Source organism: Plectropomus leopardus, chromosome 6 (genome assembly GCF_026936395.1).
Source record: "Plectropomus leopardus strain MGB_pleo_1.0 chromosome 6, ASM2693639v1, whole genome shotgun sequence".
In the NCBI taxonomy this organism is placed as follows: domain Eukaryota; kingdom Metazoa; phylum Chordata; class Actinopteri; order Perciformes; family Serranidae; genus Plectropomus; species Plectropomus leopardus.
The window spans coordinates 36725903-36748050 of NC_142181.1; the positions used below are offsets into that span (position 1 = coordinate 36725903).

Genomic DNA, 22148 nt, shown 5'->3' on the forward strand with positions numbered 1-22148 from the left:
ATGGCAGCAAAAGAGGCTATGCTTTTTGGCCATGGCCCTCCCCTCCCTACCTGTCATATAATGTGCTAATTGTGGAGACTGACTGACTGGCTGGCTTGGCTGTTCCCTTGGGACATTGAGGCCCATGACAGGCCAGCCACAGTTGCCTCGTCAATAGATCTAATTGCTCCGAGAGAGGGGCCAGAGTGAAGGCTTTGGAGCATCAGGCGTTTGGTAAAGAGAAACCGTGGCGCCATGACTGGGTCAGTAATCAAAGAGAGGCAGAGAAAGGATGGGGTAAGTGTAGCGCTGGCTGAATGAAGGAACTGTCAGTCAAATACGCCTTGAATGATATAAAATGACTAAGCTATCCCAGTTTGTCAGTATGCCAGCACCTATCTGCCAGAGTACTACTCAAAAGAAGAAAGCGAGAAGAGAGACAGGTGGAGCAGTCGAGAGGGAGCCGAGCAAGTGAAATGTTTGGCAGCCAAGTCGAGCAGGTCAAAGCAGCGCGGAGAAAGAAAAGACAAACAAAATGAATCTTTTAAAAATACAAATGAAAGAGATAAAGGCGAACAGAGTGGGCAGCCCAGATGAGACAGCGGTCCTCTGTCCACCATGCAGCCAGGTCCCCTCGTCTATCAGAATGTTCGGCCTTTATCTAGCTCTGCAGATCGGCCTTTCCGGCCCCTGGCCCAAGGCCCCAGGAGGCCGGGCTACATCAATACCTAGGCAGTCTTTGTTCTTGTTCTGACTCCCTGCTTCACTGCTTTGGCTAACAGGCCACTGGCTACTGGCCTTCAACACAGCAAAACACCACTCTCTCCACACTCAATAAAGACTGTGACAGAGACAACTCTGTTCCTCTGGCCTGCAGGGAACAGGCCTGTCTGCTTATGTGGGTAAGCACATAATCACCAGGATGGCTGTTAAAGCAACAGAAAAACAAAAACAAATCCTCCCTTTCTTTAACTAGGCAGTTATTATAACGAGTTGGCTGGAAATCATATTTTATGACTTATAGTTGAAGCTTATCTTTGATATCAGAAGCAAATAGCTGGTGAGTCATGGCTCTACTGATGGACAGTATTGTTTTTCCTCTTCTGCCATTGCTGGTGAGAAGTTGGTCATATGATTGATTTTTTTTTTCTTTTTTTTTTTAAGATTCGTTATACAGACACATTCAGTAATTGCAGTCACAGAGATAAACAAGAGATAACACATTCAAACATGCTCTTGTTCCAGCTCGTCACATGTTGCTGCTTTGCAGTGCACTTCTGCATCAACATATCACTCTGTATGCACCCTTCTACATCTGCTCTTTATGTTCTGGGACGCCGCTACCGTGTCAACACAAGCACATGATGGGATGACGCTGCATGTGGTTATGTTTAGATAACAAATGCACATGGCAACCAATGGCGGGGCCTCATCAAACGCACATGCTGGCATGGATGGTTAGGATTAGGGGAAGGAGACGGAATGGAAGTCCAGGGTTTTGTTTGTACGCAACAGGTTCCATCCTGCTGCATTCTTAAATGACGCCCCTGTCTGCGTATCAGGCTGCAGCTGCAGATGCCATCCTGCCGTCTGGCGACATATCATAACACAGCGGGGCTCTGTCCGGCCACGTTCTCAGCTGATGCTGTCCAGCAGCGTATCATGTGGATGCAAAAGGTGGCTTTTGGCATTGGGATCGTAAGGTGAAAGCACTGTCAAAGTGGCACCATTTGACGACTGGAATGAGAATGGCTGCATATATAACACAGAAGTAGACTTCTATTTTCTGTCAAAAAAGCATAACTTAGCTCATCTCTGCCACAGTGCAATGGGACGAAAGTCATCTAGTAGCACTTACAAGTATACATTTCTGGTAGTGCATCATTTATCAAGCAGTCACCACAATGAAAGACTTTCCAGAGGTATAAGTTGTGTAAATATTATATCATGTAATATTATTAATGACTGTGCTGTGTTTCTCCACCAGATGAGCCCTTAAATGAATGAATCTGTTACTCAGCCTTACCCTCTGTATGTCATCATTTCACCTGAACCTGAAGAAACACAAAACAGCTGTTTAAAGCAGTGCAGTTTTTGATATGGATAGCTTCAGATATTCCAACAACATAGTGATGACATGTTCAACCTGCAAAAGGATGAGTTGTCTTTGTCATAGTAATTCTGAGTTTCACTTTTAATTGTCCAGCAATGCATAATTGGATCAACAAAGGCCATTATTGGACAAACATTCAGTACATTTTCTCAAAATCTCTGAGTGTCCGTGCTGTGTGTTATGCGCTTTTCTGAAGAGAACCATTACTCTTGCGATGAACCATATCCTTTTCCATTTCTCTACCATTATTTTAAAGTGAAGACGCCACAGTACTCGCTTATTCTCTGATGTTCCTTCAGATACATCAATAGCACAACATGGTCATTTCTACTGTGCCTATAGCCATACATTCAGACTCCTTTCTTGAGTGCACTGCAATAAGTTTGCACTGATGTTCTGTCTCTTAGGAGCCAGTAATGAGCATTGTAAAAGCAGGAGGCCAAGCGGCTGGCTAGCCAGGCCCTAAGATGGGTAGATATGGCTGTTACTGCTAGATTCAGTCTGGCTCCTAACACACACACACACACACACACACACACACACACACACACACACACACACACACACACACACTGTTATGTCTTTGCCTGACCCATTGAGATGACCACTAGCTCCCCACGCCAGAGCCTGGCTGTTATTCCTGCCATTGAAAGCCCCCTCCTCACTGGAAACCTGATCCAGCCAGTCCACCAACTGCTTCAGAACATCAATAATTAATTATGGAACAATTATTGGCCCCAAGGGTCAGAGAGGGGGGTGGGGGGGGTTGTCATTGGGAGTGAGGGCAGGATTAAGAAAAAGGGGAGTTGTGATTTTCTTTAATAAGTAACACAACATAGGCTTCAAAACAGCATGAAAACCCTCCTTCTCTCTCTCTCTCTCTCTCTCTCTCTCTCTCTCTCTCTCAGTTAAACAGGAGGATCTCAGTCCTTCGAGACAAATAGTCCCATGAAAGATTTTTATTTTGAACTTTGAATAACATTCACAAACTGATTTCCATTCCCCCCTTTTTGTTTTTATTTGGGTAAATGCAGAAATATTGGACATAAACAAACATGAAAATTGTTCTATAAATGTATAAATTAAGCCTTTAAAAGACTTATTGTCTTACAGTCAAGTCAGTTTTATTCATAAAGCCCATTATCACAAATCACAGTTTGCCTTAGAGAGCTTTACAGGATACAACATCCCTCTGTCCTTAGACCCTCACGTCATCTGAGGAAAACTCCCCCCAAAAAAAACCTGGGTTATAAAAAAATCAGTACCACAATCTCTTTCACTGGTTTGGCTTGATGTAGGAGATTGTTTTGGCCACAGTCATGGTTTTAGCCCAACTATATCTGGACCTTTAAATACATTTAAACATGTCAGTCCCACTGAAATTGTATTAAACTGAATTTCACAAAGTCGGACAAACACAACTAGATAATGCAGTCGGGGTCGATTTATTTTGTCATATATGTCGTCAGTCTTTTAGATATTTTTTATAAGATCATGTCTTACTGATGAATGAATTCTTTGGGAACTTTGAGTGACAGGAATATCTCTGACCTTTCTCTCCCAGTTCCTGACTATATTCCTTTTGTATTTTCTCATGCTTATCCCATGTGACACTCTCAGATATTTCTATGTGGCAGTTGTTCGAGTCACAGTCCTCTTTCACAAGCTTGTGTACAAGTGAATTAGGAACGTTTGATGTTGTGTACTGCAGTTGAAGTCTTTGTTTTGGTTTTCTGTGGATGCAGTTGAGGTTTCTGTAGATGGCGCTTTCTTCTCTGTCTTTTCAGTCTCCGTAGCTGCTCACATTCTCTATCCAGGCGTTCCAAACATTTTTATTTCTTAAACACATTTATACGCACACTGAGCATTCCTTCAGAAGCAGGTGTAAGACATGTGCAGGCCTTATACTCTATAAGGGAAATGTGTGTGTCAGTGTGTGGGGTGTGATATTTTTTACACAAGTGCCAAACACCAAGTTCCCTCCAACAGAAGTATATGAACACCTGGCACGTGTGTCAGTTTGTTTGTGTGTGTGTGGGTGTAGATAAAGACAGGAGTGCCTCCTGTGCTCCAGATGTGGACTTGACAAGTTTAATAGCCATTCTTGTGTTAAACAAACCCATCTCTGAGGTGGGAGACAGAGGAAGGACTGATTCTTCACATTAAGCCTCATTCTCCACGCCTACTTATTCAAGCCTGCAAGAGCCCCATCTGTCTCTGGCTCTCTCTGTCACTCTCTCTCTCTCTTTATAACACACACACACACACAAACAAACTGTTTCTCTCCCTCACACTTAACTGTGCACTTACTTCATGCACCCATACCCCCATATGAGAGAAGAAAAAAGTTTTTTATTTATTTATTTTTTTTCTCTTTTACTTGCCGGTTACAAAGTTAGACTATATTTAAGATATTTAAGATCATATTTAAGATAATATCTGGACAGAAAATAACTGCTGTCACTGACTTCACCCTTGACATTATTGGCTGTCAAATACCATATCAATCAATCCTCATGATGCTAACACACTGATAAAGTAGCCAGTGATCATTTTTCTGTACAGCCTGTTTTATGTAAATATAGCAAATAGTTAATGGTGATATGTGTTTCACTGTCTGGCTGCTCAGTCAGCTTTGACTTACTGATATCCCTCTTTGATTGCTGCATCACTGTCATATTTTATAATATTGGAGGCATTTACACTTTTAAGAAAATCATTAAGTAGGAAATACTTAAATTAACAGTGATACTTTCTGTTTGAAAACTGTGATATTGGGCATTGGCATAAATATTGTCAGCTTCAAATTATCAAATGTCATCATTGTCATATAATTGTGTGTTTGTGTGTGTGTCCTCTCAGCGATGCCCCCAGGAAGCCCAGGCCCAATCACCCGTCACGAGTCGTCGGACAGCCTGGCGTCGGACCACAGTGGTCAGGAGGATGAGGAGTGGCTCTCTCAGGTCAGACCTCTACCTTAACCAACATTACAGTGACATTAAGTCAGTCTGTGACGGGCAGGTGATTTATGTTACCTTACAATCTGTGAGACCACAACCACAGTTCAGTCACTGTGCTCTCATGGCTTACTTAGCCGCTTTGGTGAAAAGTAACACTGATTCTTGATGAAAATGTTGAGAGTTTGATTGTGATTGGGGTTTTTTTTATGTGTTTGTTTCTGTTTACTTACTCACTTTGAATAACCCATCACCTTAATTCTAATTTCTGATACCTGTATTAGCCCAGTATGATTAGGTTTTTGGAAAAAATGTACTTAAAAGTAATTAAGTGACTAAAAGTAATGACTAAAATTTGACTAAAATATAACAAGTTTTTGTCATATAAATCAATTTGAAATGGCATAGATGAAAACTGGACTAAACATATGAAGGACAAAAATGGCTAAAATGTGATTAAAAGTAAAACTAGCTTTTTTGTCCAAAGACTGATACTAAATCTGAAATAGCTACCAAAAAGAACACTGTTTTTGGATATGTGCCTGACATAAACTTGAGACTACTCATTCCTGTAAATGGGAATCAGAGTGAATAAAGTTGCCTGAAATTAGAATCGTCAACTTATTACACTCCATTTACATCTTCAGTTTGATATTGCCTCCACTCTGCCTGGTTTATGTGGGGCGGTGGGAATCGATTTTTCCCAAGCCAATCGTTAGAAAAAAAACGTGTTCGCCTAATTTAACTTTATTTAGGTCCACACAGATGCAAACTCATGCCAACATACCTGTTTTGGCGGGGTTTTAGGAGTTGTGATGTCATGAGAGGTAGTCAATTAGAGGTGAAACATTCCCTCTCGGTGGTTGCAGCAAGGACTACAAACCATCATGGCATCCAGTACAACACTACAAGACCCACAGTGAGCCAGCAGGCAGGCAGCCAGCACAGCAAATGCTGCTCAGCTCAAACAAATCAGCTCACTGCCCGAGTGAGGGAGCTGAAGGGGAGGGGGAATCAGTGCATGTGGAGGAGAAGACGATAGGTTCGTTCGAGCCTACCAAGTTCTGCACCGAACCAATCACCGGCGGTCAACAAGCAATGCACGTCGGTTAGATTTGTGTACGAGCCTAGTCTGACTTGCTCTGAGGTGGCTGCAGATTTTAGAGCCAGGCGCCGCAGGTGCTCTCCGCCAACTGCTAACACCTGGCTCTCAGCTGATCAAACAGCTGATTGGTTGACCTGATGTTGACTTACCAATATGACGTGTCAGTTAAACGTTTTATTGTTGTTGAATTTCAGAAATTTGGAATTCATTTGTCTTATTTGAAGTAATTTTTGTTGTGACTGACAGTGATGTTTTGCAGTCACAAAGACTAACTGCATTTATCATAAACAATACAGAGTCTATTGTATAGTATTTTAATTATTTTAAAGCAAGACGGAAAATAAAGAGTCAGGATTAAACAGCACAGAGACTTGTGGTCAGTATCCTGAGTGTGGTGTGAGGATTCTTAAAATAACGTGTACAGATGTGAAGCCCTGAGCATAGGCTGTCTGACTGATCTGAGAGCTTCTTTGATGGTTTTGATGTAGTTTTTTTAGGGTGACAGGTGTACTTAGCGGATTTATATACAGCAACAAACTGATATAATACTGATTTACATGAGAATTCATGTAAATGAAGGCTGAACCATGAACAGAAATAACAGATCGCCTGTATAATATTTTAAAAATTTACACTGTGATCAATACAATAATTTGAGACTGTAAACAGACTGATGAACGGATCTGATAAGATTTGAATGAATAGAAATAAAATCTAACAGGATGTGAGTGCCTCCGTGGCTTCCTGTGCAGACTGAAGGCTGCTTGAAGAGTCAGAAGACCGTCTGACCTGATCGCAGCTTTTTGTCACTGCCTCCTGCTGTGGCCGCCTGCTCTTATCCGCTGTCCAGGCGAGGTGCAGCTCAGCTCAAACGAACCTAATGATTAAGACAGACAGAGAAGAACTGATTTTTTTTGTTATTTACCCAGAAGACAGTGAAGTGGAGTTTTGATTTACATACCTTTTTTGTTTAGTTTAACTTCTGTCTAAAAGAAATAAGCTGACATTTTAAAGAAGATAGAATACACCGAGTTTAAGTTGGAAAGCAACTTTTGATTGTTGATTTGGCTTATAATGACTTGTAATGATTTATAAGGGGCAAGGGTCTTACAGATGCTCTTCACTTGTCATAAACTGGAGGTTGAATACTGGGGCTTACAATGCATTATAAATATCTACACTTATCATTGTATGTGTTAAGTAAAGTGAGGTGCATATTGATGCATTTATGATAATTTATTCTTCATCATAATGTTTCATTGTAGGTGTTTAGTACAATTATTACAATTATTATTATGCATTTATAAGAATATATGCCGCATTATAAGTGATTAATGCGTACCATTCACTGGAATATTTTGAAAATAAATTTAAAAAGACTGAATTTTGACAATGTGTCAGAGAGTCAGAGCTTTTAGCCACAGAGTTAGATTTCACAAAGACTGTGGATCTTGCAATGTCAGAGGTGGACAGAAACTGTTGCTGCCCTTGAAATCCACAGTGAGTATGCCATATGCTGTAGCTAGCTAGCTAGCTAACCACTGTCCTCATACCAAACAGGCTATTTCCAAGCTAAGTTTGCCACTGGAATGTTTGCTATTAGCCTACAAGCTAACCATATGATTTAACTGAAGATTGCTAGCTCCACTCATATACATGGATACATGATATGATTTTTGAAAATAGCAATTTTATGTTCAAACATACAGTTAGCTTGCAGGCTAATAGCAAACAATCCAGTAGCTAATGTTAGCTAACAGGTAGACCATACAGTGGTTAGCTGGCTAGCTTACAGCACCAGAAGAAATCTTATTCCCTTCTTAGCTCCACATTGTCCTCTTTTTCCACAGTCCAAGACAAATGTAGCTAAATATGCATATATATATACACTTTTCAACTGACTGAAGAATATAACTGGAGACAATGAGTACTAGCCAATCACAGCACAATAATACAGACTACTAGTCAATCACAGTACAGTAGGGTGGGAGCAGATGAACGTCCTCGCATTCAGGAAAAAAAAGGTCTCGGTTCTCTTGTGGAAAAGGCGGACAGAGTGGATTTGAGCAGAGATAAAGAGTGACTCTTTGACATGGCCTCCCATTTGTACCACTAAACACTGGAGAAGAAAGAAGTGGGCAGAGATGCAGCTCTGAAATCCCTGGTGAGTATGCTGCACGCTGTAAGTTAGCGAGCTAACCACGCAGGGGCCTCTGCAAGCGAACTTTAGCTATTGGATTGTTTACCATTAGCCTGCAAGATAACCATATGGTTCAACTTAAGATTGCTAGCTTCAAAATTCATATATTAAGTAATCATGTATTTTTGAACCAAGCAATCTTCAGCTAAATCATGCGGTTAGCTTGTAGGCTAATAGCAAACATCCCAGTGGCTAACTTAGCTTGCAGATAGCCTGTTGGGTATGGGGACAGTGGTTAGCTAGCTAGCTAGTGACAGCATATAGCATATTCACTGCAGATTTCAAGGACTGCATCAGTTTCTGTCCACCTCAGACACTGCAAGATCCCCAGTCTTTGTGAAATCGAGTATAGATATTTATAATGCATTATAAGCCCCAGCATTCAACCTCTAGTTTATAACAAGTCAAGAGCATCCATAACACCTTTGCCATTTATAAATCATTATAAGTCAAATCTATAATGATTTATGACTATTGATATAGTGCATCAGTCAGCATTATGTGTGTTTATGAGTGTATTCATGAAGCATTATAAATGCATTTTATTTACTATGAATGCCATCACAATGCATTATAGATGTTGTCTTCATAGAAAGTGTTAACAAATTAAGAATTAGCAGTCCAAATACCCAAACTGTCAATGCAAAGATTTAGTCTTAATTCATTTTTTACATGTTCTTGTTTATTCATATTTTCTAACAGTATTTGGATCTTAAATTTTTGGATTGATGCACATTTACTCTTCTGGCTGAGTGAAACAGGATCACGTACATTGTGTCTTCTTCTTAATCATAAACGACATCCTAAATTGTGCTGAAATGTTCACAGCATTTGGTCAAGGCATGTTAGAAAAATCCAGTACACACACTCTGTCTTTTCAGCTTGGTTAACCCTCAATGCACTCATCTCTGGTGTCGGCAGGTAACCCACTACATTTTCACCATCAATAATTCCACTGCATGCATAATTGATTAGTTAAAATGCACCCCACTTAGCTTGCAGAGGCCCTGGTCTATATCTGCCATGATAGTTTGCCAGGAGCAAAACTATCCATTGCACTAACCTAGATTTTTGTCGACTTCCTGTCAGAGCAGTGGTAGTGATGTATTCTTCAAGATCTTTATACCTTAGCATGTCCAACTCTATCTACGAAAAAGTCGGGATGCTGTGTTGTTTTAAAACAGAATGCAATGATTTGCAAATTGTATTCGACCTGTATTAAACTGAATACAGCACTAAGACAAAATATTTGATGTTCAACCTTATAAACTTCATTGTTTTTTGTAAATATACACTCACTCTAAATTTGATGCCTGCAGTACATTTCAAAAAAGTTGCCATAGGGGCAACAAAAGACTGGGAAATTTGGATAAAAAACACTTGCGCACTGGGTAAAGATACTGTAAGTGATAGTAAAAAGCTATTGAAATCATTAACTTTTCTTCCTTTTTGTAACTTCTTAACTATATGTAATTGTGATTTTCTTTGTATTGAATTGCACTAGTAACACTGCTGCTATAACATATAGTAATGTTGCTTGATGTAGTATCAGACTGCTGGAGTTCTTCCTAGTTCAGTGTTTTTCACTCCCCTTGTTATATTATTGCCTTTTGTCATGCTTTTAGAAGAGGGTCTTTGATGATGATCTTTTATGGTTTCTTATACCATACCATCCGGACAGTATTAAATATTATTGGTGATATGTCTTTGAACTACTGTTATTGCGGATGACGTTGGTCCGTACCATGGACCTTTACTCTGAATAAGCTGGACAGTCATTGCTTTTTATTCTTAAAGACTGAGAAAAGTTTTGGAGTGCTTAAAAACACCTGTTTGGAACATTCTACCGATAACCAGCTTATTTGGTAATTTGTGATAGTATCATGACTGTTTAATGAAAAGGGCATCCTCAAAAGGCTCAGACATTCACAAGCCAAGACAGCAAGAGGTTCACCACTTCAACAGTCAAACTGTTTCATTAACATACTTCTAATTACAACCCCAACTCCAAAAAAGTCGGGACCCGATTTAAAACTAAAGTAAAAACAGAATGCAATGCTTTACAAATTCTTTTTGACCATACAGTACAAATACAAGATATTTAATGGTCAAACTGATATTTTTTTGTGTAAATATATACTAATTCTGGATTTGATGCCTGCAACCTGTGTCATAAAAGTTGGGACAGGGAGCATTGTGAAATGTTTGGAAATCATGGATGTCATGTTCTCTGGGATAAAGAGAAAAAGGACCATCTAGATTGTTACCAGCTCAAAGTTCAAAGCCAGCATCTATGATGTTGTTGGGGTGATAGGTGCATGGGTAACTTCACATCTTTGTGAAGGTCGTATAAGTGCTTAAAGGTACATACAGGTTTTTAAGCAACATCTCGTCACCATCCAGGCGAAGTCTTTTTCAGGTACGTCCTGCTTATTCCAGGAAAACAATGCCAAGCCACAATCTGCATGTGTTCCAAAGCATGGCTTAGTAAAAGCATTACATTCTGTTTTGATTCACATTTTATATATTTTCCCACTTTTTGAATTGTGGTTGTACTAAAGATGATTTGAAAGCAGCTCTTTTAGAAAATTGTCAGTGTGACTGCTAACGAAGTGAGGATCAGGCGTACTGAAAACCTTTCCTTTCCCACCGCTTTTTGGGAAAGATTTGTCAATTTGATGTGATGAAAAGGGTGTAACATAGGTCATAGGAGATGATTGATGGTAAAAAAAAAATGTTCAAGATTTTAGTCTTTTTTAGTCTTTTGTAATTCATGATATATGTGTGTGTTCTAGGGCACTGTGCATGAAGAAGGCACAACATATTTTAGTCCACAAAACAATAGGTGACATCATGGTAGCTCGGGGCAGCTATGGCTCATGGGGTAGAGCAGGCCGTCCACTTATTGGAAGGTTGGTGGTTCCATCTCCAGCTCCTCCAGTCAATTTTCAAAGTTTGGACAAGATGCAGAACTCCAAATTGCTCCTGATAATGTCAGTGTGTGAGTGTGTATAAATGATTCAAAACTTAGTAGCAGATGGCACCTTGTACAGTAGCCTATGCCAGCAGTGTATGAATGCGTGTGTGAATGGGTGAATGTGTTTTGCGGTGTAAAAGCACTTTGAGTGGTCAAAAAATGACTAGAAAGGTGTGATTCAAGTGCGGGTATTTGCCAGTAGCTGCATCCTTTATTCTATACAGTCTCTGGGTAAAGCCCAATGCAGTTATACAGACTTACCTCTACCTTGGTTTCGAACATGCATTTTACCCATTATTCACCTTGATGCCAGATCTACTGAGGTTAAGATTTTGAGGTGAAATTTGAGGCAACATGTCATTGGCTCTGTCCGTCGAGATGGAAGGGGAGGGGGTTGAGGGTTGGCACTGGACTGTAACATCTGGACCTTCCATCCCACTGCAAAGAGAGCACACCGGCAGCTGTTCAGCTCGACAGCTGGGCGTGACATTTATGGTGTTAACTAGCAAAGCACATACACACAAAGTGGCAATCCTCCTCCCTCCTTCTGTGGCCTAATATGCACAACTGTGATGGACCACCTATATCTAAGTGTGTGTTTGCATCTATATGTGTGTTAATATAGACACACAGAGGAATAAGAGAGCATAAGCTGTCACTTTTTTCTGAGATGTTGGCACTTGGCAGCTGGAGTGGAGCGAGACTGTGAGCTGAGAGCTGGGCTGAGGTGAGAGACCAACACATACGAAATAAAGATAATGAAATGTGAATAGTGAGACAACAAGAGGCATTTTAAGTGCTGCAGGGAGTTGAAAAGTCAGAGTTAGTGTGTGAGAGCAGTGAAAAGTGGGAGACCAAGGCAGGGGATGGTTAGTCAGTAAATTCAAGGCAAAAAGGAGATGGAGAATGGAGGAGGCAGTGATAGTTCAATGTTTATGAGTCAGCCACTCCGAAGATCTCTCCTATCCTACTTTCAGCCAGCATTAGTGCCACTCAGTTCAGGCGCCCATGGACTGCCTGCCTTGCCAGCACCATCTTATTCTCCCAGTAGGCCTCACCTCAGCCTCGCTGCCATGCTGTTGCTCATGTCACACTCCTATTAACCCCCTGGGAATGTTTCCCATCATGCTGCCAGCACTCCCAACACACACAAGACCTTGACGAGTTCTGACAATATCCTCAGACTTTCAGTGGTGCAGGAGTACAGCAAGCTTTTACTTGGATGTCACATAACTGGTTTTAACAGACGACATCACATCACCTCTGTTCTGGTTTCTCTCCATTAGCTCCCTGTGCATTTTAGAATTTATTTCAAGATTTGACTCATCACTTTTAAAGCTCGTCTGGAAAACAGAAATGTTGACCCCATATGAGCCAGTTTGCTGCCTTAGATCCTCAGGTGGGCCATTCCAAAGTTGAGGCTTAAAACTAAAGGTGATCAGACTTTTGGCCCTCAGCTTAGGTATGACCTGTCATGGGAGACAAGACTGACAGAATCAGTGAATTCTTTTAAATCACTTTTTAAAACCAATTGTTATAATGTCATGTTTTCTTTTTATTTATTTTATTTATGTTTTACTTATTTTTATTGCCTTTTTATGTTGTTTTATTGTTTTTGTTTTTTTTTTCTTTTTCTTTTTATTTGTCTTTATTTATATTGACATTTTGTGTCCTGAATCTTGTATTTATTTTTCCTTTTTTTTTTTTTTATTTTTATATTTTCTCGGCCCAAGTTTTGTTTTGCTTATGTTTGATGGGACTGTTTGGCTTTCTCTTGGTATATTGCCCTCTGAGTGTTCCATTTCTGCCTTTGCTTTGTTTTTCAAAGCACTTTGTAAAGATGCTCTGTATTTAGTTATTACTGTTGTTGTATTATAATCAACTGAGTACATTTGGCACATAGATTGACACCAAACCACGTTAAATCCGCTGATGCTGACTCCTCAGGATAACTGCCAGGACTCTGTCCTGGACTAATTGCTGATGGATTAGTAGAGGAGGGTATGTTTAAAGAGTGACACAGATGTTTTGTGGACGGCAGAGTCAGTCTGTCCATTGTTTCATGGGTCAGTCCTCCACTTTGGTTCAGACTGGAATATTCAAAACAACAGGATAGATTGTTGTGACATTTTGTTCAGACGTTTGTGGCTTCCAGCTGATAAATTCTTATGACTTTGTTGATGGTCCGACTTTTCCTCGAGCACCAGCCTTTTGCTGCCATGTGTGGTTTTGAGTGAAATGTATGGATGACAACTGGATGGATTGCCATGAAATTTGACACACAAATCCACTTTGCTCCCGGAATGAATTATGATAACTGACTAACTTTTTATATAGCACCATTATCAGGTCAAAATTGTATTCTTACATTTCTGCCTAAATACCTACAAAACTAACGGAATTTCCATCAGCCTCAGCTTTACTCTATGATAAGTGTCAACAGGAATATGTTAGCATAATAACATTGAATTAAGATGATGAACATGGTGTTGGGAACAGTCAGGTTAAAGGCATTAAAATGAATGTCAGAAATACATAAGAATTTAAAAAAAAAATAGCTAATAGTTATGTTAAATAATATGATTAATTTACATTAAATCACAATGGCATACCACTTTCTGAAAAAGTTGTAGCCTCTTTATTAACTTCAACTATCAAGTTATGATTGACCTTAACTTGATTAAAGTTAATCAAATGTTAATGAACAGTGGTCTTCCACTTGAAAGTCGAGGGTTTGTTTCCACTCTTAAGAATGCTGCAGTTGCTTGGAGCATCATAAAATTCTACTGCCGAGTGCATCTCATATTGCTACTAAAGAGTGCCTCCAGTGTCGGTGTCTCACACAGAGGATGTGTAGCGTGTACAGCATGACAGAATGAAGCAAATGTTGCAAATAATTTTAGATGGCAGTATTTACAGCAGAAAGTATCCTGGAAAAAAGTGACTTTAGAAGAGAGCTATGGTGAATGAAGTTATGATGTATGTGTTTCATAGTGAGCACTCACACTGCTGCCCTTCAAAATTTTCTTTGTAGCTGATTTTTTGAATTTTTTTTCTGTGCTGACAAAGTAATCTTACTTTAATTTTACTAAGATTTCAGTAGGTAATAGCAAGTCATGTAATGGGATGTAATGGATGCTTTATTTATTTTAGAACATGAACAACAGACAATAGAAACACACAGTTTGTTTTTAGAAAGACTGCTGAAAGAAATGTTCACTGAGAGATTGCATTGATACCCTTGTATTCTCAGGTGGAGATTGTGACCCATACAGGGCCCCACAGGCGCCTGTGGATGGGGCCCCAGTTTCAATTTAAGACTATTCACCCTTCAGGCCAGACCACAGTCATCTCCTCCTCCTCCTCAGTCCTTCAGTCCCAGGGCCCAACTGATGTCCAGCAGCCCCTGTTGGACTTTGACACAGACGACCTGGACTTGCACAGCCTGAGGTACTTTGAAACTTTCAAGGAGTTTTGGTGTGTGAATTTGCACTCTTAAAAATCTAAATCAGGAAAAAACACTCATTATAAAGGGGGTTTGCAAAAAATACCTGTTTTTTTTTTTTCAAAAACAAGTTAGGACACTCTAATTTCCAAGAAATTATCCAAACAAGAGTGCAGATAGGAATATGATAATCATAGAAATAATAATCATAATGTAATCATAGGAATCCCCACAATTATCTCTCTAGCATAGACAGCTTTAAATTTCATTACTAAAATGACCACTCAAATCTCTCTTATTCAGTTTAACAGGCATTTGAGGGCCTTAGATTTAACTGTAAGTGTTTAATAATTTACATATACTGTATTGCAGGATCCAGCCAGTCCGTTCAGACCCAGTCAGCATGCCTGGTTCATCACGTCTGGTGGCTGATCGCAGAGGACAGTCCAACATCATGGACACAGGATCAGGTAGGACAGTGTAATGGTTTCCTCTGCTGTATTGAAACACCTACTCTTCTGCTCTGTGATCTTTGGTTCTTTCATTTTATAACTCTCCCTCCTGTTTCATTCACACGTCGCTCATTCTATTCCACCTACCTTAGTACAGTCTCTCGTTGTGTAAAGCTGGTGTATCCCGTCTATCTCATCATTTGAGTCAGACTCTGTTGTAGTGCTGTCTTTGTGGTCCATGTTTGAGCCATATTTAGGTATACTTACATTAATATCCAACACTATGATTTTTTTATCTTTTTTTAAGACAGATGAATGAAATAAATGTTCTAGTTAATGGAAGAAAGGCATTCAGATATTTACCAGGTCTCAGAGACAGTTAGCAGGTAGCCATCTATACTACATTGCCACGTTGTTATGCTTCATTTTGTTGCTAATTGTCATTTAGATTTCCTGTATTAATTGTCAATTGTCTGGTGACAAATGTTTCAGTGTTTAGATCGTGTTCCATGTGGCAATCAAATTGAAAACTTGTTTTTTTTTTTTTTTTTTACTGAGGTGACTAAAATTGAATTTATCTAAGTCTAATTGAAGCTGTTATATCTTGCCTGCACCAAATGCTATAACCTTCGCTGATTGGAGGGATTACTGTGGGAAAGGGATGTGAGTCCAAACTCAAACCAGTTGTGCATTTTTAAAGGAATATTTGGAGATTTTGCTCGGTTTAAGAGTTTTAGCTTTCTAGTACATAATGAAAGCATACAGAGACAAAATGATACACTCGGTAAAGTACCTGCAAATGCTTCCCCTGTTGAGAGGACATTGAAAGACTTGGGGTATTTTTTGGCATGTGTCTTTTTTGTAGCTAAAGGGAGACTGCTCAGCTGAAATCAGTTTTGCCAAGAAATATAACTCTGAATAAGTTAAAAAAATTCATCTGTCTGTCTGTTCCATCAGTCCGTCCTGTGTTGTGAAGGCCTTGAGAGAATGTCCTCAAATTTGGCACAGATGTCCATTTGGACTCAAGGATGAACTGCTTACATTTTGGTGGTCATAGGTCAAAGCACAAGGTTATTGTGACGTCCTCTTACCTATTCTTGTTCTAAAGCCTAATTTATGCTTGGGCACATAACACTTAGTATTGCTTAACAGAAATGACATATTTTTGACAGAGAAAAAGGGTTGCACAATACTTTTCATTCATGTCGCACACATGCAGAAATTTCCTGTGTCATATTTTGTTGCATAATGTGATTGGTAGTGTTATTATTGTCTCCACGGAGATAATTTTAAATCCACGCCAACTCTGACATGCATTCAGCGTCTCTGTCTGCAGACGCAGCCTCCTGTCAGCAGCAGCTCCTGCAGAGCTGAGAGGACAGAGGCTGGTCAAACTCTCTTCACTAGGCTGACTTATATCAGACATTTACTAAACCTAAATATTTTTCATGTCAGTACCACGGGAGGAAATCAACAGAGTTTGTGTTTATTGATTTATTAATTTTTTTGCCTGCCCACCATAACGAGTGAGGAGAATCTGCATGTCAGAGACGGATTGGGGTCAATAAGGTCAATAAGATACACACACTTATGCAGCAGGTTGTTTGTGTGATTTAAACAGTTGTCTGTGCAGATTAATCTTTAGTACAGACTCAGAATGCAGGGTGTCTCTGGTTACCATGGAGATGACTAAAACCTTTCACCAAAGCATAAATTGAAAACATCAGGCTGCTCTTTTATTTGAATTCAGCCATAAGAATGCCATGAGGGAATTTTCTCAGATTTGGCACAAACATCCAGTTAAACTCAAGAGGGAATTGATTGAATATTAGTACTCAAAGGTTAAGGTTACTGTGACCTCACAAAATACGTTTTTAGCCATATCTCAGGATCAGAAAGGGACACATACTGAATTGATGACACTAATTTTTGGTGCCCACCTTGAAACTTTGCTGATTGTACAGGTCTTCAGTGCTGCAGGGTTGAAGATATGCGTTAAGCATCCATGTTTTCACAAACATGGATGATAACTGTAACTGCAGCTTGATGGGTTTGTGGAGGCAAACAGCTGCGAGGCAGTTCTTCTATTTTGCATATATTACATACTCCAAGTACTACTGCAAGTGCTCAGGTGGGAGCCTGCTGTAGTTAAAAGGAAAATGAGTTTAATGTAAAAGAGATACCCTCTGCTGTTGTCTGACACAGATAGTCAGTGTGTTAGACAGGCCATTCAGCAGCTTTGCTTCATCCTGTTGTTTTCACTCTTATTGTTATGTGTACTGTGTCTTTATTCTATAATTACATATTGTGATTTTTTTGAATTGGCCTTTATTGTCTATCAAGCACTGAACAGGACTGATTTAGTTTGGAGTGATTTTGATGTCCCTTTACATGTCTCCTTTAATCTGGTTTCAATGTTTCGATAATCCAATCACACACAGATGAGAGGATTCCCCTTTGAAATATGTCTTTTACTCTCAAAGTGTAATGCAGTTACATGAGTCTTGGAAGTGAAGTGGGTATGTTTGTGTGTGTGTGTGTGTGTGTGTGTGTGTGTGTGTGTGTGTGTGTGTGTGTGTGTGTGTGTGTGTGTGTGTGTGCGTGCGTGCGTGCGTGTGCGTGCGTGTGTGTGCGTGTGTATGCGTGCGCGTGTGGATTACACCTGATATTTACTGGGTGGAGGAATCATCACTTATTGCGTGACATTATATCTCGGTGCCTTTTGTGCGATGACGGAGATAGTGGAGTGACTGTGGTGTCTGTAGCATTATCTGCTGTGTCTTCTCTCATCTGATCTGCACCCACACTGACAGATAGCCACCCCTGGCTTTTTCACTCGGGTGTCAAGAAATATTTACAGATTGTGTCACAAAAAGGTGTGTCACAAATAGTTTCACATATCTGCTAGCATCTTTTTCCTCTTCATCTTTCTCTGCTGTCGACACCTCCAGTCAGCACACACCCACACAACAGTAATAAACAGATAAATGTAGATATGATTTGGCCATTATTTGTTTACTCCATTTATTTTTTTTCACCAACCACTTCGGATCATTATTCATCCTCATTTATTGCAGAACTGATTTAATGCATTTGGTCTTTGGTCATTGTTTTTTTTTTTTTCATAAACAGTTAATATTCATTGCTTTTTTCCAATGTAGGTTTTAAATAAGAGTGTTGTTTTCTGTGTTCTAATGTCTGCTTCAGAAGCTATTTTATGAGCTTAGAGTGTTCCATGTGAATATTTCAAGACTTTTTAGTGTTTAACGTTTTGAGCAAATTGACTTGATTTCTTTCAAAAACATGGGAGGCAATGAGCACTGAAAGAAGAAATCACCCCAAAATTAGCAAGAAATAAGTTACTACTACTAGTACTACTACTACTAATAATAATAATAATAACAATAATAATAAGGAACCAACCTGGGTGAAAAAAAGCTTTAAAAGTTATAATATTTTTGTGACATAATTTTAAATATGTAACTATGATAATTCTAAATATATATATTTTTTTCTTCCTAGCTTTCTTATTTTTTTCTCCTAGACATTTTTTCAGGGTTTCGGGGATTCAAGGTTTAAGTACTTGTGATCTGGCATCTGACAGCAGCACAATAAAAGTGATTATGCATTTAGACTTCAAAAAGTTTACTGTAATCAGTTAATAAATAGATTAAATTAGTAAAAAGTGTTTTTAAGCATTTTTGATTCATTAATAATTACCAAGGCAAAGGCAGACCAGCGGGATGACGCCTTTAAATGTTTCCTTCTGCCTTCACCAGTTAAACTGCTGCCCTCTATCTAATCCTCTGAGCCACGCTTTCTCTCTCCTCCATCTCTGTCTTTATCCTTCTGTGTCCCCAAAGTCCTATCTGTGGGTCCTCTGTCTCCAGCCAGTGTCCTCTGCTTCCAGTTACGTCACTAACTGGTTCAGAGCTGAGCGAGGCAGGAGGACAGAACCAAGCAGAGAGTTGGAAGTGATGCTTATCAGAGTGTGTGTGTGTGTGTGTGTATATGTGTCAGGAGGGTTCAGTGTTGTGTCCTGCCACTGCCATGGCGCCACCTCTTATCAGACACACATCACTTTTGCCTCACCCTCTGAGGAAGACTGCTGTGTGGCACAACTTCCCAGTAATGGTCTGAGGGTCTATAGCAGCTTGTTTCATTGAGGGTGCACACCTTTTAGAAACTGTAGTGTTGTATGTCAACTTGAGGTGGATTTACAAGATGATGACATGAACATGTCATGTTATCACAGTTTTATCTGATATATTTTCTGTAAAATATTATAATTCACGTGTGAAACGCCTGAAAACCATGTTTGCTTTTATCATATGAATCATCATAACATGTAAAATGTCTAAAAAACACAGATACTGTGAGTTGTGGGAATGTGAATTTGTCACATGAAATTCTGTTTCACTCATGGTGTTTCATGTGGAATTAAAACAAGAAAGGAAATTACACTTAACACACTTGTTAAAAAAAACAAATGTGCCTATTTACAATCATCATTTCATATCAATTACCTGTGAAATGTTTTCCCCTTTCAAAAAAGCAAATCTAAAGTTGCACATTTACATGTACAAATGCTGAAAACCAATTTTACCTTTTTTTTTAGATTGATGAAGTCATGGTCAGCATGTGATAAACAAGTGAAATGTGTTCTACATGTAATAAATGTGCTTTCCTTGTTCTTTAGTATTCTGCCCTGCTATAGACCAGATCTTCTGGATAGAAAACTGCCACATAACATATACATAATCAAACGGCACCGAGCAAATTCTGCCTTAAATGATTAGTTTTTAGCCACCCAAAAAAGGTGCACCTAAAAAAATCAATATCAGTTTAAGTGTGCATTATATTTAGAATAATTTCACCACTTTGCCGTGCTGTAAGACAGCTGTTACAGCTTACTGCTCGGTATGGGGATTTAAAGCCGTTATATCAAAAACACCAGACTCCATTGTTATCCAAAACAGGTCTCTTGAGAATAAGACCCCATGTCTTAATGAGATTACCTTTATAAATAAAGGTTAAATAAAAATAAAAGTCATTTTATTCCACTAAACAGCAGAGCTACTGCTCTACCGCTGCCTCCATCAGCTGTTGTGGAAAGTAAAGTGGAGCAAATATTCAAATATAGTGTATACTTACACTGATATTGTTTGTTTTTTTTAGGTGTTTTAAAATATGTTTTTCTGCAGCTCCATCCTCAGCAGTACATTGTTTAGCTACCGTGTCGATAGCTGCTTTTAGCTCCTTAATGAAAGACGTTAGCAAATAAACACAGTTCATAAAATGACCACAACAGAAACGTCTGATAGGTCGGACCACCATGTATAACTCTGTATCTCTATATGTTATGGTTACAACTGAAAATAACAACATAAAAAAATAAGTTTGCCACATTTACATATTTCTGCAATTCAAAATAGCAGCCAGTTTTCTACTCAGAAGTGCTTCAGTCAAGACACACAGTGCTGATACAGCAGTTTGAGTGTGCTCTGGCATTTATATGCACTGTTTGTCATGTGTGCATGCTGTGGTATACTATCAGAGTATGGCTCACTCATGTTTTCCAGCCATTTCTGTCAGAATCAAAGTGTTTCCTTCAGTCTTTAGGAGCAGTGAGGCTGTGAAGCTGCCGTCTTCCCTCCACTGACTCACTTACAGTCAGGCAGTCTCCCCAGTGTCTGCTCCCGTCTTATCTCAGCCCATACACTCTGCATATCTCTGCCTTCACTGAGGTGATGGGACGCCATCTGCATGGGACACACACACACACACACACACACACACACACACACACACACACACACACACGCAGACACACTGTATTTTCAAAAGTTCTTCCTGTCATGGATTCTTGACTCAGCATATCTGTCTCTATGGAGGGGACAGAGGAGTCTAACAACAACACTGTTGTCTCACTCTCCAGCAGCTGCAATATACAGGATCAATGTGTATCTGTTATCAATACCCCCTGTCTGTTGTGTGTGTGTGTGTGTGTGTGTGTGTGTGTGTGTGTGTTTGTTTGTGTGTCTGTGTGTCTGTGTGTCTGTGCGTGTTTCTTTGTTTGTGTAGAGGCGACTTCAATCCTGGCTAGACTACACAGTGGCATTTTGTGGCCCAGGAGGTCATATCAAGAAAGAAAGAAAAGGAGACAGACCTGAAAGAGAGATAACACTGCAAGCCTGAAAGAAACAGCATTTAATCTTACTTGAGTGCATGTGTATGTATGTGTGTGTGGCGTGCACATGTGTGTGCACTGATGAATATCCCAGTCCCCCTGCACAGTGCTGTCGTTGTGTTTTGACTCTGCAAAGAAAACCACCCTGCTCTAAAACAGGAAGTAAAAACAAAAGCCCTGTCAGTAGCATCAGACATTTTGTTGTTTTTGTCAATTTCTGTGTGTGTGTACATACATGTCATGTGTGTGTACATCCCTGTCTTTGTCCCCACATCTCACTGTTTTTTTCATGTGTGAGTGTGTGTGTGTGTGTGTGTGTGCGTGTGCGTGCGTGCGTGCGTGCGTGTGTGTGTGTGTGTGTGTTATCTGTATAGGTGAATCAGTGATAGCGTGTTAACTGGCGGCAGACCACAGCAGGCAGGACGAGATGGAGCGAGTTTATCACAATACACTAAAGACACTTCAGAGAGCTTCGGACTTTGCCACACTGTGTATGTGTGTGATGAGCTTAGACCTGCATATTGGTTGACATGTATTACCAGTTTATGCAATGTAAAATATCATAGGCTTACAGTCATATTGATGGCATGTTGCATAATCGGGGAAAATGAGTCTAGTTTAAGACTTTTGTTTTGTCTGTGAATCCAGCTGTGAGTTACAATGATGCCAGTTTGTGTACTTGTGTTTTAAATTGTCAATATTAAGCCATGTTGAATGTGTGTTTTATTGT

At 39.6% G+C, this 22148-nt stretch overlaps 1 protein-coding gene across 4 annotated transcripts in view; it reads left to right on the forward strand.

The window, feature by feature from the left end:
• bcas3 (BCAS3 microtubule associated cell migration factor) overlaps positions 1 to 22148 on the forward strand; it is a 479979-nt gene that overhangs the window by 170569 nt on the left and 287262 nt on the right. For all 4 annotated transcript variants that reach the window (XM_088079374.1, XM_088079375.1, XM_088079376.1 and 1 more), the window contains 3 exons: positions 4955 to 5055; positions 14585 to 14781; positions 15149 to 15246. In XM_088079374.1, coding sequence (XP_087935500.1) covers positions 4955 to 5055; positions 14585 to 14781; positions 15149 to 15246 — 396 coding nt within the window. The remainder of the gene's footprint in view (positions 1 to 4954; positions 5056 to 14584; positions 14782 to 15148; positions 15247 to 22148) is intronic.